The 23646-nt window shown below is 55.3% G+C and overlaps 2 protein-coding genes across 6 annotated transcripts; one reads left to right on the top strand and one right to left on the bottom strand.

Moving 5' to 3' along the window:
- Positions 2480–6880, bottom strand: WNT1 (Wnt family member 1). Its single transcript, XM_003126100.5, has 4 exons — positions 6399–6880; positions 5415–5668; positions 4463–4728; positions 2480–3956 (listed from the first exon to the last, which is right to left on the bottom strand). The coding sequence occupies exons 1-4, from the start codon at positions 6500–6502 to the stop codon at positions 3468–3470; spliced, it is 1113 nt and encodes a 370-aa protein (XP_003126148.1). The 5' UTR covers positions 6503–6880; the 3' UTR covers positions 2480–3467.
- WNT10B (Wnt family member 10B) lies at positions 3559–20110 on the top strand. Of its 5 annotated transcripts, none has more exons than XM_021090859.1 (7): positions 3559–5796; positions 13263–13362; positions 13624–14223; positions 15137–15257; positions 15383–15645; positions 17368–17741; positions 18910–20110. In XM_021090859.1, the coding sequence occupies exons 4-7, from the start codon at positions 15184–15186 to the stop codon at positions 19366–19368; spliced, it is 1170 nt and encodes a 389-aa protein (XP_020946518.1). In that variant the 5' UTR covers positions 3559–5796; positions 13263–13362; positions 13624–14223; positions 15137–15183; the 3' UTR covers positions 19369–20110.

Genomic DNA, 23646 nt, shown 5'->3' with positions numbered 1-23646 from the left:
CCCGGCTGCTTTTCTGCCCAGGATTTACTTGCCCAGTGTGAGGATGGCACAGATGATCATAATAAATAATTAGCACCCGAGTTTCCGTGGTGGCACAATGATAACGAAACCTGACTAGCATCCATGAGGGTGTGGGTTCCATCCCTGGCCCTGCTCAGCAGGTAAAGGATCCAGCGTTGCTACAAGCAGTGTAGTTAGGTCACAGATGCAGCTCAGATCCCACGCTGCTGTGGCTGTGGCTGTGGTGTAGGCTGGTGGCTGCAGGTTCGATTTGACCCCTAGCCTGGGAAATTCCATAAGCTGCGGGTGCAGGCCCTAAACACACACACACACACACACACAAAGACAATAAAAGTTAACACTTACTTAGCGCTTTGTAAATCCCCATTTTTTTCTTACTGCGTGCCCCCTTGAGGGCCCAGCCCCATTTTGCCCTTCCTACCCCCTCCCCTGAAGTCCCAGTGCTTGGAAGAAAAGGGCCTCCATGCTGAGGACTTGAGTATAGGCTTCTGGCCTTAAACCTCCTGCAGGTGCCGAGGGCTTTACACTTCACTGAGCCTTTGCTGCACGGCCCCCATTATCCTGACAATGTCTGTTGATATGCTTGATTCCCTGGCCAGACTGTCAACTTCCCCAAGCAGGCTCCGGGGCTCCCGTATCACTGTATCCCCAGCATCTGGCACATCCCTGGCACAGAAGAGGTGTCAGCAAGTGTTCAGACGACCCGGGGTTTAATGTGCAGGATCTCATCTGAACCTCATCACCTTCCAGAAGAAAATGAAGGACCAATCACAAAGCAACTGAGGCTGAGACAGCACCAGATTTTTTGAATCAGAACAGGATTCATGGCTCCTCTTCTCCCGGCTCCTGTGTCAGCTCAGCCCTGAGCCCTCCAGCTTGCAGGCCAGAGAGCAGATATTGATTCTAGTTCTTAGGGTTAGGAGTTAGGCGAGAGTGGTCGGGGACAGTTAGGCAAGAGTGGTTGGGGACATTTAGGTGAGAATGGTTGGGTATAGCTTCCAACCCTTCGACTCCCCACCCTCCTGCTTCTCCCAGAAACTGGGTATTTTACAGCAGAGGCCCAAACTCTGTCTCCTGCCTCTGGTGGCCCATTAACTTCTTGCAGTGGGAGCTGGGGGAATCTAATAACTCGTTAGTTTATAGACTGGACCTTCTTTGCAAGGGCGTTCTTTGCCAGAAACCCAGGGCCTTCTACCCAAGATCAATAAGATTTCTCTTCCTCCCCCTCAGCTGCCCATCAGAGCTGAGCTGGTGCTAGCTTGTTGGATGGAGAGACAGGGAAAGGGATGTTGCTGCAGAGTTCAGCTGCTCCTGGCTCCACTCCCCTACCCCCACACATTTCCCAAAGGCCAACGGGGGTCAGAGTTCACGCATCCGGGGAGAGGTAGGAGGCCGCAACAACAGCAAAATGGTCTTGGGGAGGGGGGAGATTCTCCTGTAGGCTGGGGTCAGTTGCTACCCTGGGGCAAGGGTGGGGAGGTGCTTCCTAGCTCCTCCTGCTCTTCGGGTCCTCCCCCCCCCCCCCCCCGGGGGAGAGTGTTAGGATTAGGGACAGGCATGAGAGCTTAGCAAGGGGTTAGGGTTTGTCTGAAGTTAGGTGAAAGCTAAGGTTAGACCTAGACCGAGGGAGAGGATTAGAGTTAGAGGTAGGTTTAGGGCTGTCGGCAGGATTAGTTCTCCCCTGTGAACACAGAGGTATCATCGTATCGGTGTTGTGAGTATAACAGAATCCTCGCTCTGGCTCTGTGTGGGAATGGCTAGCTTAAAGACTTGGTTATGGACCACACCTGGGTTTCCTTTTGGTTACATGGGTTTAAGTCCAGCCTCTATTTGGATTCAAATGCTTCTGCTCCTTCTCCCCCATCATTGTTTCTAAGCTTTTGGGTCCAGGAATAGAGCCCACTAACTGTTACCTGGATCCCACTGAGCCCAAGGTTTGGAAGCTGGGGTCCTAATAAGGCATAGCCTTGTCTTGGGGAAGGGAGTGGCTTCCCCATTGCCCAGCACCCTGACCACGGCTGGCCCAGAGAGGCTTTAGGGACCGAAAGCTCCACCCCAGGAACAGCAGCATCCTTTCTGTTTGGGTTTCTCTTTCTTCTTTGGTTTCTTTTCAGACCGCCATCATAGCTATCACTCAGTTGTAGCAATTTTCACAACAACTCTTCTACATAGGAAAGGCAGGTTCCAAGTTTGCTTATTTATTAATTCCCACTTAGCAAGGGAAGAAACCGAGGCAGTTATGGACCTGCCCGATCTCACACAACCAGTGGGTGTTCAAATAGGAAGGAGAACCTCGAGGGGTCTTTTGGCTCCTGACCGAGTTCTTCTGGAGACCTGGATCCCCAGTGGCATCATTAGGCTCATCCATGGGACAGACTCTCGGAGTCCTCTTCCAGGGACTCTGTATCCTATTTGTTTAAAGTAGGTAAGCAATAGTGTGTTCTGGATTCAAGGAAAAGCCACCAAGTCACTGATAAAAATAGAGATTTTATTCTGCAGAGGAAGATACTATATTGGTGGGGGCGAGAAGCCACTAATAGCTACAGTGGAAGGAAATACTGATTCCGGTAGGCAAAGGCATCTTGGAGAAATTGGGGAGAAATTGGGAGGGGTCAGAAAAGGCTGGAGGCGAAAGGAGAGAAGAATGGAGAGGGACTGGGTTGGGGCGGGAGTGGTCTCTGCAAACCAGGCTGGAACCCAGCACAATAAATAGTTTTATTTACAACAACCAAACTCGTGGCTTTGTATCCACGTTTCAGTGCAAATTATTTACACACTGATGAGGAGGCAGGACAGGAAGGGGTAGGAGGTGGCTGAGGGAGGCAAGGCTCGCAGCTGTTCAGTGGCTCCACGACAGAGGCTGGGAGAATGGGGATGTTTCTGCTGGGTCCCCCAACCTCATTTTCCACATCACCACAGCTGCTCTTTCGCCCTGGCACCTCCCCATTCAGCTGTAGGTGGGGAGGAGAAAGGCCCTGATGCCCAGGTGTGTGTTTAGGGTCTGCACCCTTGGCAGGAGAATGGACGGGCATGTGGGGACCAGGAGAAAACAGGCGGTAAAGGAGAGGAGAGGCAGGGAGGAGGCGCGTTGGAGGAGGCAGAGCCACACGTCAGGAGCTGACTCTGATGGGGGAGGGGACGAATCCTTCTCTCACCTCCTGGCCAAGTAGGGGGGGGCAGTGCAACAAGGGGTCTCCCGCGGAGAGGGAGGGAGGTAGGTCCGGGGGCAGGTCAATCAGGATGGCTAGAGGGTTCATGCCGCCCCAGGCAAGTGGTTTCAGGAGTCCCCAGGTAGGAGGAGGTGGGAGAGAAATGATCGGATACATAGGAATCGCGGAGTGTGGCTGGAGCGACTGGGTGGGTGCGGATCCAGGTCTTATGTGCCAGCGAACCTGTTTGGGGGTGGGCTTGAGGAGAATGCTCCTAAGGCGAGTCCGCGCAGCGCCTCACAGGCACTCGTGCAGTACGCGCGTGTGCGTGCAGTTGCGGCAGCTGACGTGGCAGCACCAGTGGAAGGTGCAGTTGCAGCGCTCGGTGACGCGCTGCGTGCGCGTGCGGTGGCCCCGGCCACAGCAGAGCAGCTCGCAGCCGTCCAGCGCGGGCGACGAGCTGTTGCAGGCGCGCCCCGCCGTGCCCGCTGTACCCAGGCGCCCGCTGTATGTGCAGAAGTTGGGCGATTTCTCGAAGTAGACAAGGTCGTGGGGGGAGGGAGGCTTGTGCGCTGGGTCCTCGGGCTCAAGGCGCAGCAGTTCCGCTCGCGAGGCGCGGTTGCTGCCGCGGTTGCCGTAGAGGACGCGCGAGGCACCGTCGAAGCGGTCGCGCAGCACGTCGCCGACGGCGCGCAGCGTGGGCAGCCGCATCCAGCACGTGCGCACAGTGCACGAACCGGACATACCGTGGCACTTGCACTCCTGGCGCATCTCGGAGAACACGGTCTGGAGGAAAAAACGGGAAGAAAGGGTGTCTTGGGGCACCGTCAGAGCCAGAGCCACCTTCCCGGATACCGCCCCCTCCCGGACATCGTCGGGACCTCAGCAAAGGCCCAGGCCTAGCCGAGCTCAGAGCAAGGGAAGCGGGGAAACGTCCCACAGAGATTTGGACATCAGGCCCAATTCTGCTCCACCCGGAGAATCTGCTCTGCCTCCTGTACGGTGGAGGAGCCTGTACAATGGAGGAGCTGTAAGCAGTACAGTCAAAGGGTTGCGTGACTCCCAACCTCTTCGCTCTCAGTCACTGTCGCTTCCATTCTCTGGCGTCCTTCCAAGCCTCTGCTTCTACTCCCCGCTCCGCCCCCACCGTGCCCTCGTCTGCTTCCTTACCCTAAGTCCTGGCCGTATCACCCACCGTAACTTCCCAAGTTCGAGGTTAGCCTCTGTGCAGGGACTCCAAGATCCCTGCCTCTCCGCTGCGGATGCGGAGACAGACCCTGAATCCCGCTCACCGTGCGGCCTGCCTCGTTGTTGTGAAGGTTCATGAGGAAGCGCAGGTCCCGCCCCTTCTCCCCGGAATCCACAAACTCCCGGCCAAAGAGGCGGCCGAAGTCGATGTTGTCACTGCAGCCCCCCCAGTGCCAGTCGGGGCCCCCAGGGCCGCGCCGCCTATAGTCGCATGTGCAGGACTCGATGGAGCCCTCGGAGCAGGAGCGCGCCACCGAATGGGTGACCCCGGCCGAGGTGATGGCGAAGATAAATGCTGTTTCCCGACAGCCTGTTGGGGAAGGGAGCGGGATCAGCAAGGGGACACGCAGGGTAGAGTCCGCACCTTGACTGGAAGGCTTGGGACCCTTGAGTCCCACGCCCTGGACTCCTTAGGGTCCTGAGAGCCCGACGCCTGAGCTGTGGGGTAAACTGGTCTCACAGAGAAAGCACGTGCGTGAGCACGCAACCACGTCCACGCTGGTAATTCCCGCGTTACTGAGACTCAGGGCGCATTTTGGCTCCTAGGTGGAAATGGGGCAGGTCCAGAGGAAAAAGCAAAAAGAGGGGAGCGAAAGAGTTCTGCACCGCCAAGACTTCTCCGCAACCCAAACTTTCGGCCCACGTCAGCGATGCAAGCTAGGCTGGAGGCAAGACCCACGTCCGCAGAGAGCAGCTTCCCAGGCGCCTTTGAGAGGGGCTGGGGGAAAGCGGTGGCTAGCGGAGTCCACGACTCAGAACTCCGTTTTTCTGGGGCAGTGGCTTAGAAAAGTAAGCTTCGTGCCCGCGGTGCACGGCTTGGAAGCGCCCGGTAGAAGGAGCCTTGGCCCAGAGCTAGCGTTGTCATGAAGCTCTTGGAGGGCTGATCTTATGACCCTGCAGGCTCCCCGGACATCTTCCCTGCACTTGCCCGCCCATGCCCTGGGGGTGACCCCGCGTTCCTCTGGTTCCGGAAGCGTTGCCTTCCTGGGTACCCACCTCGGTTGACGATCTTGCCGAAGAGGTGGGGCCCTGAAGCCGTGGGACAATTCCAGCGGCGGTTCCGGAACTGCCACTTGCACTCTCGCACAGCGCTCTGCAGCCCACCGCTCACACTGTGCAGGATCCCCGGGTTCTGGCGGATCAGCCGCCGCTGTTTGCGGCTCAGCAGCTGCAGGCTGGGCTCGAGTACCAGTTGCAGACTCTTGGAATCGGTTAGTAGGTTCGTTGAGGAGGCTACGTTCACGATGCCCCTGGTGAGACGCATGATAGGAGCGCAAGCTCTGGAAGGGGACCTGCACCCTAACCAGAAAGGTCACGCCTACTCTGTCCTCTTCCTGGGGCTATTTGCCGACGAGAGCGGTGGAAGATCAATACTAAGGTAATGACTCTGCACTCCCCGGCTCACTAGTTTGAAGGGACTGGGCGCCCAGACTGGTGCTGCCAGGAGTCTTAGGGCTGCTTGGCGCCCTGCTCCCTGGGGGCTGGACAGCGGAGGAACAGGGGAACCGGGAGACTAGATGTTCACCTTGGCTCTCAGAGCCTGCTTCTGGGCAGCCTGGCAGAGGAAATCCTGGCCTGCTGTCCATGCCCACCCAAGGCGTGAAATGCCTGGGAGTTCCACCCTCTTGGCTCATTTCTGAGCTCATGCCTGCCCCTTCTCTTCCCAAGGCTGGGAAACCTGTGGTGTGACCACCGCCGTGAGGCTTGGTTTTGGGCTCATGGAAGAAGGGCGGTGCTAGATGGGGGTGGGCTCCCTGCCTGGAATACCGTGTGCTACCGGGCGAACCATTCACCCCATTTAGGCAGAGCTGGGTTCTCTGGAGCAGCTGCGCTCCAGAGCGCCCCTCGGTGTCTTCAAGGGAAGTCAGAGCGCTGGAGGGAGCCTGTCTGCGGACGGATCCCAGAGCGTGGGAGCTGAATGGGGCTGGCCCCTGGCTCTGTGCCCCGAGACAAGTGGCGACCCCGCACCAGCTCACTTACCACCATCGGCCACTGCTGTTGGCGGCCAGGGCTGCAGGCAGAGCGGCCAGCGCCAGCAACAGCGTAGCAGAAACCCAGCCAGGCAGCAGCGCCCAGTGCCCCATGGCCTGCCCGGCCTTGCCCGCTCTGTGCTGCAGTTGGGGCGGCTTTGGCTGCTGCCCGTGGCGGTGGGACAGGACGCGGCGGTGGCGGCAGTGGCGAGAGTTCGCAGTCTGGCTCTAACAGCCCTGGGGGCGGGCGACGGGCTGCATGGCTCGCGGTCCCAGCTGGTGGGCTGAGGCAGCCACGGCGAGCGGCACCGCCTCTTATAGTTGCGGCTCTGGCTGGAGTGACGATAGGAGGCTGCCCCGCCGGGCCGCACTGTGGCACCAGGGCGCACCGGTCAGGGGCGCAGACAATGGGCAGCGAGCGGGGCCGTGGCTCCCGCCCGTCTGAGCCGAGAGCTGAAGGGCTGGCCGTCGGGGCTCACCCCCGCCCCCTGCCCAGTGGCTCCCGCCTCCGGGCCTGCACTGGCCGCCGACCCCTCCCCTTGGGACGCCCTCCCACGCGCGCGCCTGCCTCACTCCTCTCCGCGTCTGGAGCCCGTCGGGGACCAGCGTCCACCAGGGGGCGCGGCGACAATGTGCTGCGGGTACAAACTACCACCCGCTTCGCTGCCCGGCCGCGGGGCTGTGTCCTCGACGTCACCCCGGGCCCCGCCGGCGTCCCTTCTCTCCCCCATTGTGAGTGGAAGAAGGAAAGCTGTGGTTCTGGGGCACAGGAGCCTCCCCGCCCAGGAACCTCGACGGCTGGGCAGGGAAGGAAAAGGGGGAGACTGGGGGTGGGGGTGGGGCTGCGGTCAGGGAAACCCCAGGGGTGGGTTGCGGGGGTGGGGGGTGGGGTGGGGGGAAACCGACCAAACAGAGCCCGACCTTGGAGAGAGACCTGAGGCAGCTGCAGTTTCTGCTTATGGGCCAGAAGGAGTGCACAAGGGGCTGTCTGTGTGTGTGTGCGTGTAAGTATGTGCGTGAGTGTGTTCTGAGGGCACACACTCGTGTGTGTCTTCATATACAAAAACTCCCCATTCTGAGGAAGGGTGTTAGGAACCTTTCCCAAGAATCTTGGACTTTAGCTCAGGTCAGAAGGTCTGGAATTGTGTGTGGAGATGAGTGGATGGGTGGGTAAGTCGGAGATTAAATATGTATATGTGTGTCACTGTCACCCTGTGTATCTTGCGTCATCCTATGGTGTGTCATCCTGTGGTGTGTGTCAACCTGTGTGTCACTGCTGGATGGGGGCTAAGCCTGTAGCCAAGGCGGTCCCTAGATGGATGAGGCCTGGAGTGGGGGAGTCTCTGAGGACTGGGCTCAGAGATGAAGGACAGTGGAGGAGAAGTCAGGTGTGCATATGGACGGGCTGGGAAGAGCAGGGCTGCAGGCTAAACTGAACCCAGAATGGAGACCTTGTACCTCCAAGTGACTGCTGCTTTTTCAATTTTCCTGCCAAGTTTCTGTCTTCTCCCCCCAGACTCTGTCTCTCTTCACTGCCACCAGGCTGAGATACCTAGATCACCTGTGAGCATCTCGCCCTCTGTACACCTTTCTGTTCCCAGCTTCAAGGCCACCTTGGCCTCCTTTTGAAAAAGTGGCTGCTGTTCCCTTTGTGGGGCATAGGGGGCACTGCCAGCCCGGTTATCCTGCCCCACCATCATAAGCAGGTGGACCCTAGAAGGAGGATGCTCTCCTTTACGTCTCACCCCCTTCTCCATGTTACAGAGGAAAAACTGGATTAGATGGTTGTCCAAGGGCCACACAGCTAATAAGTGAATAAATGGTGGAGTCAGGTTAAAACCCAGACTGTTCTGACTCAAAGCCCATGCTCTTTCTGTCTTACTTGCTGCTTGTAAGTGTGCAGCAGTAGGAGGCTGAGGGCGCCGCCTGAAATTGATAATGGTCTTTAGGATCTCCCTGCCTTCTTTTTCAATCCTCTCTCCTGCCTTTAGGATGTGGTTTTGTTTTGCTTTGGTTTGTTTGTTTTGCTTTTTGGGGGTTTTTTTTGGCTGTGGCCTTGATGTGGGAATCTCAGTTCCCAGACCAGGGGTCGAACCTGGGCCATGGCGGTGAAAGCACCGAGTTCCAACCGCTAGATCACCAGGGAACTCCCTAGGATGCTTTTTGACTGAGTAATGTACCCAGGCCAGATCCTAAAGAGTTCCAGTCCCAGAAGTGACCAGGCCTCCCCTCCAATGCAAGGAAATCTCTCTGAGGAATAAATGCCTGATAACTTTCATTAATCTTCCTGAGGCACTTGAATTTTAAATGAGATGCATATTAACCCAAATGAAGCCTGATGGAGGTTATTTTTGAGGGAATATCTTTCCCAGAGCCTTTGCCCCATCCAGTGTACCTGGCCCCTCCTCCAGGGAGTTGACCCTGAGGGACAAGGTATACTGGCCCAGCATCCTCCACGTGGCCAAAAGCCAGCAGTCTCTGCAGAGGCCACCCAGTATGGATGACTCAAGCAAACAGACAGTATGCCATGGACAGTTTGTCCTTTGTCCCTTAGGAGTTTCTTCCCACTGTGGCCCTTGGTCACATCTTTTGGTTTGATGGGTTGATAAAATCCCATGGCAGAGCGAGTTGGGCAGTAAGTCAGGGCAGTACCGCCTGTGGCCACTGGTGACAAGCAGAGGTAGGAAGAGAGGAAAGAAGGATTCAGTTTCCTTTGTTCCACCATTCCACCCACCAGGAATAGTGTGGAGGAGTGGGAGGGCTCTAGGACTGGTCGCAGTCTGTATGACTTGGCCCAAATGTCTATCCGGATCAAATCGTCACTGTATCAGTCAGTTGTTCTCTCTTTCTTTCCTGCATCATCAGTTTACTCCTCTACTGGACTATTCCCCTCTGCATGCAAATCTGCTGGAATGTCTCCCATCGGAAACCCCCCCAAAAACTCTCTTTGAATTCATATTATCAGGCAAGATTGCCCCATTTCTCTTCTGTCTTTTACTGCAAATTCAAGAGGGTTGGATTAATCACCAGTGCCAGTTTTGTTTTTTTATTCTCTTTACACCGCCCTCATCACAACTTTAAAGCTACTACATCTCCTTATCACAGTCATCCATGACCTATCTTTCACTCTGCAGTCAAATCTCAGTTCTCATTCTTTTTTTTTTTTTTTTTTTGTCTTTTTGCTATTTCTTTGGGCCGCTCCCGCGGCATATGGAGGTTCCCAGGCTAGGGGTCGAATCGGAGCTGTAGCCACTGGCCTACGCCAGAGCCACAGCAATGCGGGATCCGAGCCGCGTCTGCAACCTACACCACAGCTCACGGCAACGCTGGATCGTTAACCCACTGAGCAAGGGCAGGGACCGAACCCGCAACCTCATGGTTCCTAGTCGGATTCGTTGACCACTGCGCCACGATGGGAACTCCTCAGTTCTCATTCTAACAAACCGATGGGAACTCCTCAGTTCTCATTCTAACAAACGTTTTAGAAACAGCAGACGAAGTTGAACATGCCCTCCTTGGAGTGTTCTTACTGGATTTCTGGAACGCCATTCCTACCTCCCTGGCTGCTCACCTCCTCAGTGTTTTTATCTGGCTCCACCTTTGTACACAATTTCGACATGACTCATTGGCATGCACCCCAGTTCATTCCGGGGCTTCTTCACAGTCTACATTCATTCCTTTGGTGAACTATCTGGTCTCATGCTCCCTAACCCTTTCTCTGGCCCTGAACCCTGGACTTGCACATCTAATACTTGAATAAACATCTCAAAATGTACCATGTCCAAAACCGAGCTCCTCATTCTTCCCTTGCACTTGATCTTTTTTTCCAGTCATCTCCATCTCGGTAAATGGCAATTCCATCCTTTCATTTGCTTAGGACAAGAATCTTAGAGCCATCCTTGACTCATCTGTTTTCTTTTACTCCATGTCAGTTTTTTTTTTCTTTTTTAGGCCCTCGCCTGTGGCATATGGAAGCTCCCAGGCAAGGGGTCAAATCGGAGCTGCAGCTGCCGGCCTCCACCACAGCCACAGCCACATCAGATCCAAGCTGCATCTGTGATGTACACCACAGCTCATGGCAATGCTGGATCCTTAACCCACTGAGCAAGGCCATGGATCGAAGCTACATGCTCATGGACACTAGTCGGGTTCCCACAATGGGAACTCCTATGCTATGTCAGTTTTGAAAATCCTGCCCTATGTTTTCAAAATATACGTAGAATCTGATCCCTTCTTACCATTCCACTTGTACAACCCTGGTCAGAGTCACCATCACCTCTCTCCCCTACTACTGCAGTAGCCTCCTAATGGCTCTCCCTGCCTGCATCCTTGCCCTCCTGTAGTCTGTTTTCCACACAGAGGCCATCTTTCTAAAACAAAGTCAGATCATTTTATTTTATTCTCAGAATTTTCCAGTGATTCCCTGTCTCATGCAAAATGAAGATGTTGCCTACAAGGCCCTATATAATCTGACCCTGCTCCCCCTGTGACCTCTGTTGCCTGCCACTCTCTCCTCCTTGGGTCTCTCGCTCCAGCCACACTGGCCTCCTTGCTAACTCCTTGAATGTACCGAGTGTACGTCTCAGGATCTTTGCACCTGCTTTTCCATCTTCTGGAATGCCCTTCCTTGGCTATCGCCATGGGTTTGCTCCTTCGCATCCCTTTTCCTCCCCCTATGGAAAATGGAAGTTCACCACCTAGCTCTCTTTACCCTGCTTGATTTTTCTATCACTTTTGACCATGGATAACTTTAAAGGATTAAAGTAGAAAATCAGTAGCAAACCACCCCCCTTGAAATAGGAATAGGAGAGAGAGCTGTCAGAGGGGAAAGAGGCTTTACCTTGATGGGGTCTGCGGAGGAGTCAGGGGAACCGGGGCTGAGAGTTTGTGGGCCGAGTAGCCTACCTTCCTTTGAAGCACCAGCAGGTGGCACTACCTCCTTAGGCTGGACGGCGTCAGCCTCTGGTAGAGAAAGGAGCAAAGTTCTGCTGTGGATAATCCCACAGATTTGTTGGGGCCAACTGCTGAATGTGGGGGGGTTCCTGAGAGCATCGGAGTCGGGCCGCGAGCTCTTTGGTGCCTCCGGGTGGTGGCCTGTGGTGCTGCAGCAGAAGGCGTGAGAGGCGGAGGGTGGGCAGCGGCAGCTGAGCTCACCGCCGCCGCGGGCGCATCCATCCCTCCAGGGCCTATAATTTGGGTTCCCCGGGCCTGGCCGCCCCTATCAGCGGCTCAGCAATAGATGAGTCACCCGGGACCCCGGGCCAAGGCAAACACAGGGGGAGGAGGGGGAGGAGGTTCTCGAGGCTGCACTCAGCTTTAGCCTCCGCCTCAGTTGCTTGATCCCCCAATCTCCAGGGGCCCCCACTCTTTTCTTTGACCCCCACCCTATGGGGCCCCAGTGTTCCTCTCAGATTGCTCTCCCTACACCCTGCATCCTCATCATGGGAAGGTAGCCCCTACTCTTCCCGTTGAGGGGGAAGGGGGACCAGCTTGCTCCCATCCCCTCCCTGAAGTAATGACAGCCCCTCACTTTCCCCCTGCTGTCACGGCCCCAACCCTTGTCAAGGTCTCTCTGGTTCCCGCCCCTCCCCTTTCCTGGAGCTGGCCGCGTGCTTGGGGTATTAGGCAATGGGTGTGTACCCGCAGCCCTCTCCAGGCCCCGCCTGCCCCACCACCCTCCAGCCGCCTGTGGGTCAGCGCTCAAGTCCAGCCGGTCGGGCTGAGGGCACTGGGGGCCAGCTCAGGCCACCCAGTCTGCCTGCCTGTGGCCTCCTGTCTCAGAGTCGGGCTTCTTCAGGGAGAGGGAACAGGGGTATGGGGCCCTTGGGTTTGGGTCGGGCCAGCTTGGAGAGCTCTGGGGTCACTAGGAAGTTGGAATCTGTGGTGATAGTAGTTCTGACCCTGGCCCTTCCTTGACACCTGACTATATTGCAGCCTGACAAGGGTAGAATCAGAAGGAACAATCTGAGACCTGAGGGAGACCTCGAAGACACATGAGGAAGTACACATGTCCAAGAGGGCCCCGTGGGAGAAGAGGGGCCTAGGAAACCTCTTCCCCCTCCTCCAGGGACCTATGAAAAGTCCCAGGCTGATATGCAGGGAGAAGGACAAGGACACTGGTGAGAATCTCTGAATCCAGGTGTCAGGACAAAAGCTACTGAGATTGGGTGCAGATCCTGGTGGCCTCAAAAGCCACACTTGGTCTGCTTCTGGGTCCCAAAACAGGAAGGAAGGACAGGAGCTTTAGGATTCCTTCTTCCACTCCTCTCTCCCCTAGATGTGGGGAAGCTGTCCAGTGTCAGGAGCCATGGCCCTATCACCTCCCCAGCCTGCTTGAGGCTGGCACATTAAGGCGATGGATAAATATCCCTTTCAAATAAACAGATGAAAGTTACTAATCTCTCTCAGATGGCTTTGCCCTCTAGACTGCAGTGCCCCCTGCAGCACGGGGCAGGACCTGCAGCCACACACGCGGGAGGCCGGCTGCCCAGCAGAGCTGCATGGCCATTACCAAGGAAGAGATGACTGTGGCTGTGGGTTTCAGCGCCGTGGCTCTGCTTCCCTGGGGGGCCTGTCTCTGAGTCAACGTGCCAGCCTTGGGCGCGCGGGGCCAGTCGTGCCTTGGGTTGCGGTCTGGCAGGGGCGGGGGGGGGGCGGCTGGGAAGCCTGGGGCCCCTCTCTGGCAAAAATAGCCCACAGTGGTTAGAGCTGGGAGGGTGAGTCAGGCAGGAGTGCAGTGGCGCCTAACCCCTTCGCTGCCACTGGAGCTCCCTAAGGTGGTTTGCCTCTGTCTGCACAACTCAAGATCAGCCTCTTTCCCGGGCTGTCCTGCAGCTGGGCTCAGTTCGGGTGCCCAAGGCCCTCCTCATTCCAGGTGAAGCAAGTCTTCGAGTCAGGAGCCGCAATATGGGCCACCCAGAGTGCAGACCCAGGATCCTCAGAAGGGCAGGAGACCTCTGCTGGCAAGGATGCCTGTAAGCCAAGGGAAGCGTAAGGGCAGGCTGAAAATCCCTGGGGCTACCCGAGCTTCTGCCAGGGCCAAACTCTGAGACCAGAGCTGACCCCTCCCAAGGGGCAGGCATAGAGTTCGGAAGTGGGCGGAAGCCAAACCACCCAGAAGGGCGCTACTCCTGCCGGCTCCCATTGCCCTGCAGTGCGCTCTCCCGGAGGGCTCTCTACGCCTGACTGTCCAGCATCGGAAGTCCGTTCTCAGCTCCATCTTCATCTTGTCGAAGGCACCTTCCAGCCATCCAGCTATCAGTGGGGAAACTGCAGCCAGGAGAAATGACCACTTGGGACCAGGGTCCTGGCTCCCCAGTCTGGGTCACTGCACCCTCCTCCTTGCAGCCTTGGGGACCCCAGAGCAGGTGAGTGGAACGCCGGCCACCTCCCCCTTGAGTGGGGCCAAGCCTGAACCCAGGCGTCGGGGGAGAGGGTGTGTGTGTACGCTGGGAGGGGGAGCGGCTGGGCTCCCCGGGTCAAGGAGGGGGGAAGTGCGAGGCGAGGGGGTGGGGATGCCCCGGGCTCGGGGAGGGGCCGCAGCTCTGTCAGCCGCGGCAGAGCCGCCGGTGAGCTCGGCACGGGTAGAGCCGGAGCCCCCGGTTCTTTGCCTGCCCGCTCGCTAGCTTTCTCGATCACTCCGTCCCTTCCTCCCTCCCTTCCTCCCGGCGGCCGCGGCGGCGCTGGGGAAGCGGCGAAGAGGAGTGGCCCTGCCCTGGAAGAATGCGGCTCTGCCGAGGGGGCAGAACCCGACGCAGTCTCCCCACTGTTTGAACAGCCTGATCCCAGGCGACCCAACCGCGCCGGTGGCGGAGTCCGCGCCAGAGCAGCTGGAGGTAATCGGAACCGGGAGAGCAAGGAAGGCAGGGAGGCGCTGCACGGGGACGAGACAGGCACACTGGTAGTCAGACAGATAGACACGCATCCGCCCACAGGGGCACAGAGATGCAGAGAGAACCAGGGATATTGCCAGAGAGAAGGACACAGCAAATAAAGGAGTGGCCCCAGATTTGGAGGGCCCTGAACTGAGAGCAAAGGACTGGGCACTGAGACTGGGAACCTGGTCGGGACCAGATGGGCTATGCTAGGAGGAGGGAGACATGTAGTTAGGAAAGGTAGCGGACAAGAAAGGGACTCATCTTGTGCCACAGTCCCTTTCAGGAGGGAGCTAGCTCCCCTTCCTGCCTTTGTCACACCTGGAGCTTCCCCTCACTTCCTGCTGGGATGGAAGAGGGCAGAGCAGGGTGGGGAGCCCATACCTCCTCCCTTTTCAGAGAAGCCGCTGGCCCTGGAGGGCAGCTGGAGGCAACCCTCCCCCACCCTACCGGCTATGGGTGCTGGACCCCCTCCCAATGCTGCCCCTTAGCCCTGTGATCTCGTGAAGCTGTGTTGGGCCGGGGGAGGCCAGTCTTAGGACCCTTGGAAAGGGAATGGTGGGCAAGGTAATGGAGAGCTGTTGATGAGTCTATGCATCTCTTTGCAGGTGAGTGTGCGTCTGTGCCTGGCATTGTGTCTGGCTGGGTCAGGCTCCAGGGCACTGGCATAAGTCCCAGCTTCTGGGCCGGGACTCTTCCTCCAGGGCCCAGGTGCTCTGGAATCAAGAGGTGATCCTTATTGTTTTGCTTGGGGTGGGGATGAGAAGGGTCGGTGGGGTGGCCCTGGTGAGTGAGGAGCCCGAAGTTGGGCATCCTTCAGTTGCCCATGCAAGCCACCCTATTCCGGAGCCCTCCTTGTCTCCCTGTTCCGCAGGCCCTGATCGATCTGCCCAACCGGGGCCTTCGGGCCCGGGATTCGACATGCGGAAGGAGCCCGGGCCGCGGCCTCCGCCCTCGGGCCTCGCGGGTCTCCTGTTCCTGGCGTTGTGCAGTCGGTGAGCAGTTCCACGTGTCCCGGCCCACGAGAGGAAGCCCAGAGCTAGAGTCGGGGCGGGAGGAGTCAGAGAGGGCGCGAGGCCTGGACCCCAGACCCTGAAATGACTTCTCCGTCCGTCCCCAGGGCCCTAAGCAATGAGATTCTGGGCCTGAAGCTGCCCGGCGAGCCGCCGCTGACCGCCAACACCGTCTGCTTGACGCTGTCGGGCCTGAGCAAGCGGCAGTTAGGCCTGTGCCTGCGCAGCCCCGACGTGACGGCGTCTGCGCTTCAGGGCCTGCACATCGCCGTCCACGAGTGTCAGCACCAGCTGCGCGACCAGCGCTGGAACTGCTCCGCGCTCGAGGGCGGCGGCCGCCTGCCGCACCACAGCGCCATCCTCAAGCGCGGTGAGCCTGAGCGGGCGGGTCCGCGCCGCCGCCGGGGCTGGGGGGCGGGGGGCAGGCCGAGGCGAGCGGAGGCGGGAAGGGACGAGCTCGCGACTCCGGGAGGGGCATCTCCGGGAATTCCCCCCGCAGCCGCGCGGAGCTGGGTCTGGCCGCCCGTCTGGGGCCCCAGCGCTTCTGCCTTCCACCTGCGCGCTGCCGGCAAGGCAGCCGAGTCCCCGCTCCCCTACCCCAGGGCCCCCCTTTCCTGCCTCAGCCCGGCTCGGCTCGATCTGGGCTACACCTGTGAGCAAGAGATGCCCCCAGCCCTGGAAGCTTCAGATGCCCCCCTTCCCTCCCCCAATTTTCTGCCCCTCCCTCTCCAAGGAACAAGCCCAGGCTGGTGTCCCCAGAGCCTCAGCGGGGGTGGGGTGACGCCCCCAACCGTTTAAGGGTTAAACCTACTCGCCTAATTACTGGGGTTCCCAGGAGCAGAAGCTGGGAACAAAGACCCTGATGGCTTTGAAGCCGGGGAGCATCCCCCTCCTCTGTGCTGTGGGGGCCCCAGGTGGCTCTCACCTGAGCAGGTGAGGAAGGGCTGGAAGGGTGGAGAACAGGTCACTGCGGATCCGGGAGGGGAGGCTTGTCTGGGGGCCGGGTCTAGGAGGCGTCCCTGTCTCTTGGTAGGCCATGCCTGTGTTTACTCCCAAGAGGCATAAACACCCATCTCAGGCTCAGCTCAAAGGTGGGGGCAATACTTTGGGGACTACGGGGTTAATAGGCAGCTGCCATCTGCGGGGGAATTCCCAAGACTTGTGCAAACAGCTTCACCCCTGGAGGGCTGGGGTTGGGGGATCAGGAGGCTGGGCCAGGAGCCCTGCATCCTGGGATGGGAGAGGCCTGGCCCCTCAGGAGGTGCTGTCTCTCGTCCTCTCAGGGCTCCAGAAAGCCCCTGCCTAAAAGGAAGTGAGCGACACCGCCCCCCTTCTCCAGAGGGCCTGGTGTAGGGGAAGGCTTTGATGCCCAAATGAGAAGCATGACTATCTAAGCCTGGGAAAGACTTGTCATCCTGAGCCTCTGTGACCCCCAAAGCAAAACAAAGAAGCCAACATTTTAAGAGGGCCTTAGGGAGAATCACCCGCACCTCTCTCTCCCTCCCAGCGTTTTATAGAGTAATAGCAGGTTAGGATAAACATGAAGGGCAGTCGTAACGGGCAAATATAAAACCAGAAACTGGAAAGAGGAAGCACAGCTCCAGCGCTTTTGGGATGTTGGGTAGGTGGGTTAAAAGACTGATTAAAATAATCTTGAATTACAACAAAACAAAACAAGACAAAACGCAAAACCAAAGGCCTCTGCTTCCACCCCACCTGCAGAGCTGGGGGATTTCTAAAGCTTTCAGATGTAGAACTCAGTGAACACATCTTCAAAGACCTCAGGGACTCTCTCTCTTAGTCATCTCCCAACCCCAGGGGTCTTTTCCTCTAGACTAGCTCTTTTATCTACATCTGGAAATCCCAGACTTAAAGAGGGATCATCTCAGCCCATCGCTCCCTTCCTAGATGAGGAAACTGAGGCTCTGTGCATTTGGTTCCCTTTCTTCTCCTTTAACTTGCTCCCGAAGTACTCAGCAGGGTCGGGAGTCAGGCTTTTCTGGAATTGGAGGGTGGCTGTATAATACTTTTGACCTCCTTACTGTCCAGGCTCCAGGGCGTTCCCCTACCATCACCTCCTTTTCATCCCCAGGTTTCCGAGAGAGCGCTTTTTCCTTCTCCATGCTGGCTGCTGGGGTCATGCACGCGGTAGCCACCGCCTGCAGCCTGGGCAAGCTGGTGAGCTGCGGCTGCGGCTGGAAGGGCAGTGGTGAGCAGGATCGGCTGAGGGCCAAACTGCTACAGCTGCAGGCACTGTCCCGAGGCAAGAGTTTTCCCCACTCCCTGCCCAGCCCAGGCCCTGGCTCAAGCCCCAGCCCCGGCCCCCAGGACACGTGGGAATGGGGTGGCTGTAACCATGACATGGACTTTGGAGAGAAGTTCTCTCGGGATTTCTTGGATTCCAGGGAAGCTCCCCGGGACATCCAGGCACGAATGCGAATCCACAACAACAGGGTGGGGCGTCAGGTATGTGTGTGTGACTTGTCCTGGGTCCCCCTAGCTTTTGAGGCCTGGCCAGATTTGGGGAGGCACAGCAGAGTAAAAGGATGAGATGGGGTGGGTGATTGTCACTCACCAGCTCGGTGGCCTGGAGCAGAGCAAGTCACTTAACCTCAGTTTTGCATCTGTGAAAAGTTTAATGATACCTACTTTACAATGTCGTTAAGAATGAGCTAGGTCTTCTGAGACGGCCCACACTTTGTCAATCTCTCAGTAAATCTACTTATCATAAATAAATAAGTAAATAATACATAAATAAAATGGGTGTGCCAGCAAATAGAGCACCCGGCATAGTGCCTAGTCCTTGGCAGGTTTTCATTACGTGGCAGCTTTTTTTTTTCCGTTTAATTTATTTTTTTATTTTTTAGGGGTGTACCTGCGGCATGTGGAGGTTCCCAGGCTAGGGGTGGAATTGGAGCTGTAGCCGCTGGCCTATGCCACAGCCATAGCGACTCGGGATCCGAGCCACATCTGTGACCTACACCACAGCTCATGGCAACACCCAATCTTTAACCCACTGAGGGAGGCCAAGGATTGAACTCACATCCTCATGGATCCTAGTTGGGTTCGTTAACTGCTGAGTTCGTTAACTGCTGAGCCAGGAAGGGAACTCCTACATGGCAGCTTTTCTTTTTTTTTTCTTTTTTGGCTGCAACTGAGGCATGCGGAAGTTCCCTATCGGCCCTGCGTCATGGAAGCGACAATGCCAGATCCTTAACCCACTAAGCCACCAGGGAACTCCATGGTAGTAGCTATTATAGTAGCTGCCTTCCCTATAGAACTTAGGGGTGCTCCGGGCTAGGCTTCTCAGTTTAGCAGTGCTCCTTCTGGAAAGAGCACTGGACTGGGAGTCAGGACAACTAGAACTGAGTCCTGTGGCCTGCTAGTTACCAGCTGTCTCTGTCACCAGCTAGTGGTTGAAGATGGGCAAATTACGCTCTGCTCTGGTTTCAGTTCTACAGCCATAAAATGAGGGAGTTAGGCTATTAGCCAGTCTTGAAGTACCATTTTTCTTCTGATATTCCATTGTCATTCTTGCTTCTGTTTGTCCCTCTGTGCTCTCTGTTCCCTCCTGTCTCCTGTGCCTCCGTGCTTGGTCCACTTGCTGCCTTCCCCGTCACCTCTGATGCGCCAGGTGGTAACTGAAAATCTGAAGCGGAAATGCAAGTGCCATGGCACGTCAGGCAGCTGCCAGTTCAAGACGTGCTGGAGGGCAGCCCCGGAGTTCCGGGCCGTGGGGACAGCCTTGAGGGAGCGGCTGGGCCGGGCCATCTTCATTGATACCCACAACCGTAACTCCGGAGCCTTCCAACCCCGCCTTCGTCCCCGGCGCCTTTCAGGAGAGCTGGTCTACTTTGAGAAGTCTCCCGACTTCTGTGAGCGAGACCCCAGCGTGGGCTCCCCGGGCACGCGGGGCCGGGCCTGCAACAAGACCAGCCGCCTGCTGGATGGTTGTGGCAGCCTGTGCTGTGGCCGTGGGCACAACGTGCTGCGGCAGACACGAGTTGAGCGCTGTCATTGCCGCTTCCACTGGTGCTGCTACGTGCTGTGTGATGAGTGCAAGGTCACAGAGTGGGTCAATGTGTGTAAGTGAGGTCAGCCCCGCGGTAGGGCTGGGGAAAGGGAGGGGCACCTTTGCAGCCTTTCGCTCTGACTTCTGTCCACGGGTCAATCTTGGCCTCTGGAAGCTCAAAGTGTTGACCTGACCTGGAAACAGCTTTGGAGATGGTGGGGGTCAGGGGGAGTCTGTGTCCTCTCCCCGACAATAAGGAGGACCTGGAGGGGAGCTGTCACTCTCTTCTGCTCCTTAACACACCTGAATGGACTAAGCTGAACTGAACCGTAAGGCCCCTCTCTACCCAACCCTGGAGTCCCTTTAACTCTGCTTCATATTCCTTTTGGCTGGGGGGGGGTCCCTAGAGTTTGACCACTCTTTTCCTTTGAGGAAAATAGCCCCCAGGCTTCATGTGGAGCCATAAGACCTGTATCCAGACAGAGACTACTCACTCCGATTTGCTATCTTCAAACTCCTCTCCTGCAGCCTGGGCTGCAGAGTAGTGGGAGCAATGGGAGACAGAGAGGTTTTTCTTAGGGAAGGGGCAGAGTGCAGGGCACTCCAAAACCCAGAAAGTTTCCTGTACAGGCCCTTAGGGAAGCTGTACCCCCCCATTCAGATGTTAAAGGGGACCCTCCAAAGGAAGAGCTGTACCTAAGAGTCTCTGAGCCTCTTTTTCTTTCTTCGGCAGGAGGGGTGGGGATGGATAATTTATTGTACTGAGACTTGTTCTTAGTTCTTGTTTTGTAACAAAAATAAATTAAGTTACTGGACCTGTGAATGCAGATGGTGATATTCCTGCCTGCACTTGGAATCCTGATCCTGGCTTCTTTTCCAGGTGACTTCTAGCCTCCCACAGTCAATGACTTTATTTGTGAACATCGTACCTGGTTCTACAAAGGATTTGAAATGGTCTTCAGTTGACTTAGTTGGCAACTTTGAGTGTGAAAAATCGGAGTGGGGCGAGGGGACTTTAAGTTGAGGAGCTAGAGATGTAAGCAAAGGCCCTACTTACTCTCTCTGAGCCTCACTTCCAGTGTTTGCCTAAAACAGAGGTTCACTTTTTTTTTTGTTTGTTTTTCCTGTAAAGGACTTGCCAGCAGATACATTAGACTTTCAGGATTTGTCGAAACTAATCAGCTCTGCCATAATTACTCAACTCTGCTGCTGCAGATCAAAAGCAGCTGTAGACCATACATAAACAAATAGGCATGGCTATGTCTCCAATAAAACTTAATTCACAAAAATGGACTGCAAGACCAGACTGTTTTGACCCCTGCCCTACATCATGAGGTCATCTCTAGTCTGTGGTTTTCAGGTCCTGAAGAGGTCTCAACATTGAACCTGGACCCAAAAGAGCAAGTGCTTTTCTCTCTGGCTCAAATCAGAGAAGTTGGGGATAGATAGAAGATAATGGGAAACACATATAAAGAATTCCTGGAGTTCCCGCCGTGGTGCAGTGGTTAACGAATCCGATTAGGAACCATGAGGTTGCGGGTTCGATTCCCGGCCTTGCTCAGTGGGTTAAAGATCTGGCGTTGCCATGAGCTGTGGTGTAGGTTGCAGATGTGGCTTGGATCCTGCATTGCTGTGGCTGTGGTGTAGGCTGGCAGCTATAGCTCCAATTAGACCCCTAGCCTGGGAACCTCCATACGCCGTGGGTGCGGCCCTAGAAAAGACAAAAAAAAAAAAAAGAATTCCTGTGCCTAAAACTGGAGCTTTTTGCTCTGAAAACAAGCAAAACCAGCATGATCTCCCATTGAATTATTTGCAAATGTATTTTGTCCTTATTCAGAGTTCTCCTGCATTTACTCTTAGTGAAATAATTTATCTTTTAGGAGATAACCATAACTAGGGAAAACAGAGTTTCCTCTATTCAACTCCAATTTCTTTCTATTCCTAGCCTAGGATCTTGGAAAAGAAATAATTATTTTTCAATTCAGAAAAGGCATATGCATCACAAATTTAGAACTTTGTAAACAACAGAATATGTATGGAGTTGCAAAATGCTGACCCTATCAGGTCATCTCCTTGGTGTGGGTGTGGGTGTAGAAATACTCCTTCTCACTCTTCTAGGCAGTAGCTATATCTGCTACCCCAATTACCCTCAAAATCAGGTGAAATAATGGTAGCATCAGGAGAGCAAGGACAGGAAAGAGTATTGGATTAGGGCAGTACTTCATGGCAAAACTTTATGTCCTGAATTCTCACTTGTGCACTGAGAATTCTTGGTTTGGCAATTTGATGGAGGCAGGACCTTAGGTTCTGACTGAGCCCAGTGTGTGTAGAAGCTAGTGGGAGAGAGAGGGATACAGCTAGAGGAGACAAGGGATATGAGAGAGAATAATGAAAAGGAATATCTAGAATGGGAATTTCTCACACTCAGGAGGAGGTAGGAGAATCCCCAATGAAATCACAGCAGGAATATCTCAGTTTTTCCCCTCATTTCCTTCCTCTCTGCTCTCTCTGGCTCCCTCTCTCTTTCTAGCTTTCTCTCTTCTTTCGTCAGACACACTCTGTGGCAAACTTAAGCCCCAAACCACAACCTTGAGAAATTCCAAATGGATTTTGTCAGCAAGGCCAACACCCCCTCCCCACCCCTGCTCCCGGCACACGCGCTGGGCTCAGGCCCAGGCCTGGGGTCAGTGACGGGAGTGGGAGTGTGCAACCCACAGAGCGGGTGGCTAAAATTTCAGCTTTTACTGAGCTCCAGTGGCAGCCAGAGGGAGGGAGAAAGACTGAGGAACTGTAAGTCAGGCTTCTTGGCTTCCTTCAGCTCTGGCCCAGCTCTTCTCCCCTTAGCCTTTCAAGTAGCAGGGAAGCTGGAGGGTGGCTGGCTCATTGCCAGTTGGGAAGCACCCCTCCTGTCTGTGCTCCTGTTTGCTCCGTGGGAAGCACCCAGTAATGCTGCAACAGACACTTTCCTCTCCAGACTCCAAAAGAATCAGGGACAGAAGGGCCTCGAGATTCTCCAGGTTCCATTCATCAGTTCTGACTCAAATACCATGGTACTGACGGCTAACCATATTCGACCGTTACCATTCCATCCTTCCGTCACACTTGGGACCCAACCTTGAGAAGATCTGAGGTCTTCAGAAGGAACACTGACAGGTGTCACGTCCTGTTGGAGTTCCACAAGGCAATGCTGGTACTGCTGAGACACTAGCAAGGGCCGTTGCAAAGCCTTCATTTTGGTGATCAGTGTGTGGGCATAATCTGGTGGGGTGTGCCTAGAAGATTCTAGAGAAAGGGATGGAAAGAGTAAGCATGTGGAGGTATCAAAGGGCCCACTCTAGGAGTCTCTAATCACCCTGGAGGAGTCTTCTGCCATTTAAAACACAGAGCTTAGGAGGGAAAAGGCCCTTAATGGCGACAGCCCAGGACAGATACAGCTCTCTTTGTCACAAACATGCTCTTTGTTGTCCGCCTCATCCTTCAGTATTTTAAATTCAGGTCTTCTTGGCGTCGCATTCTAGGGTTGTGTTCTTCTCCGGGTTAAAATACAAGAGAAAAGAAAGTGGGATATGAGGAAGGGACTGGCGAATGCATACACAAGGGATTCATGGGGACAAGGGGTAGACATAGTTTAGCTATCGACCAGTCTAGTTCTTCTTGGAAGGAGACAAGAAACAAGGCAAAAAAAAAAAAAAAAAATCCAGAAAAGCAACAATTTTGGCTCAAGCTTTAGGGAAGAGCCATGTGTTCCCATATACAGATGGTCCCAACTTACAATGGCTCAACTTATAATTTTTTTACTTTACAATCATGCAAAAGTGATACGCATTGAGTAGAAACCATAATTTAAATCTTGCATTTTGATCTTTTCCCAGGCTAGCAAAATGCGGTAGGATATTCTCTTGAGATGCTGGGCAGTGGCAGTGAGCTGTAGCTCCCAGTCGGCCATGCTGTCACAAGCGTAAAGAACTGACACACTTACAACCATTCTGTGCCCATACAACCATTCTGCTTTTCACTTTTAGTATTCAACAGATTACATAAGATATTCAACACTTTATTACAAAACAGGCTTTGTGTTAGATTGTTCTTCCAAACTATAGGCTAGCGTAAGTGTTCTGAACATGTTTAAGGCAGGCTAGGCTGCTATGATGTTTGGTAGATTAGGCATAAATTCGTTTTCAGCTTAAAGATATTTTCAATCTATGATGGGTTTTATTGGGATGCAACCCCGTTGTAAGCTGAGAAAGGTCTGAACTGCCGTAAATGAGGACAGAGGGCACATCAAGAACCTTCTTCTGGGAGTTCCCTGGTGGCTCCAGGGGTTAAGGACCCGGTGTGGTCACTGCTGTGGCTCAGATT

This window comes from Sus scrofa, chromosome 5, assembly GCF_000003025.6.
Source record: "Sus scrofa isolate TJ Tabasco breed Duroc chromosome 5, Sscrofa11.1, whole genome shotgun sequence".
In the NCBI taxonomy this organism is placed as follows: Eukaryota; Metazoa; Chordata; class Mammalia; order Artiodactyla; family Suidae; genus Sus; species Sus scrofa.
This window is presented reverse-complemented; position numbering and strand designations above follow the sequence as displayed.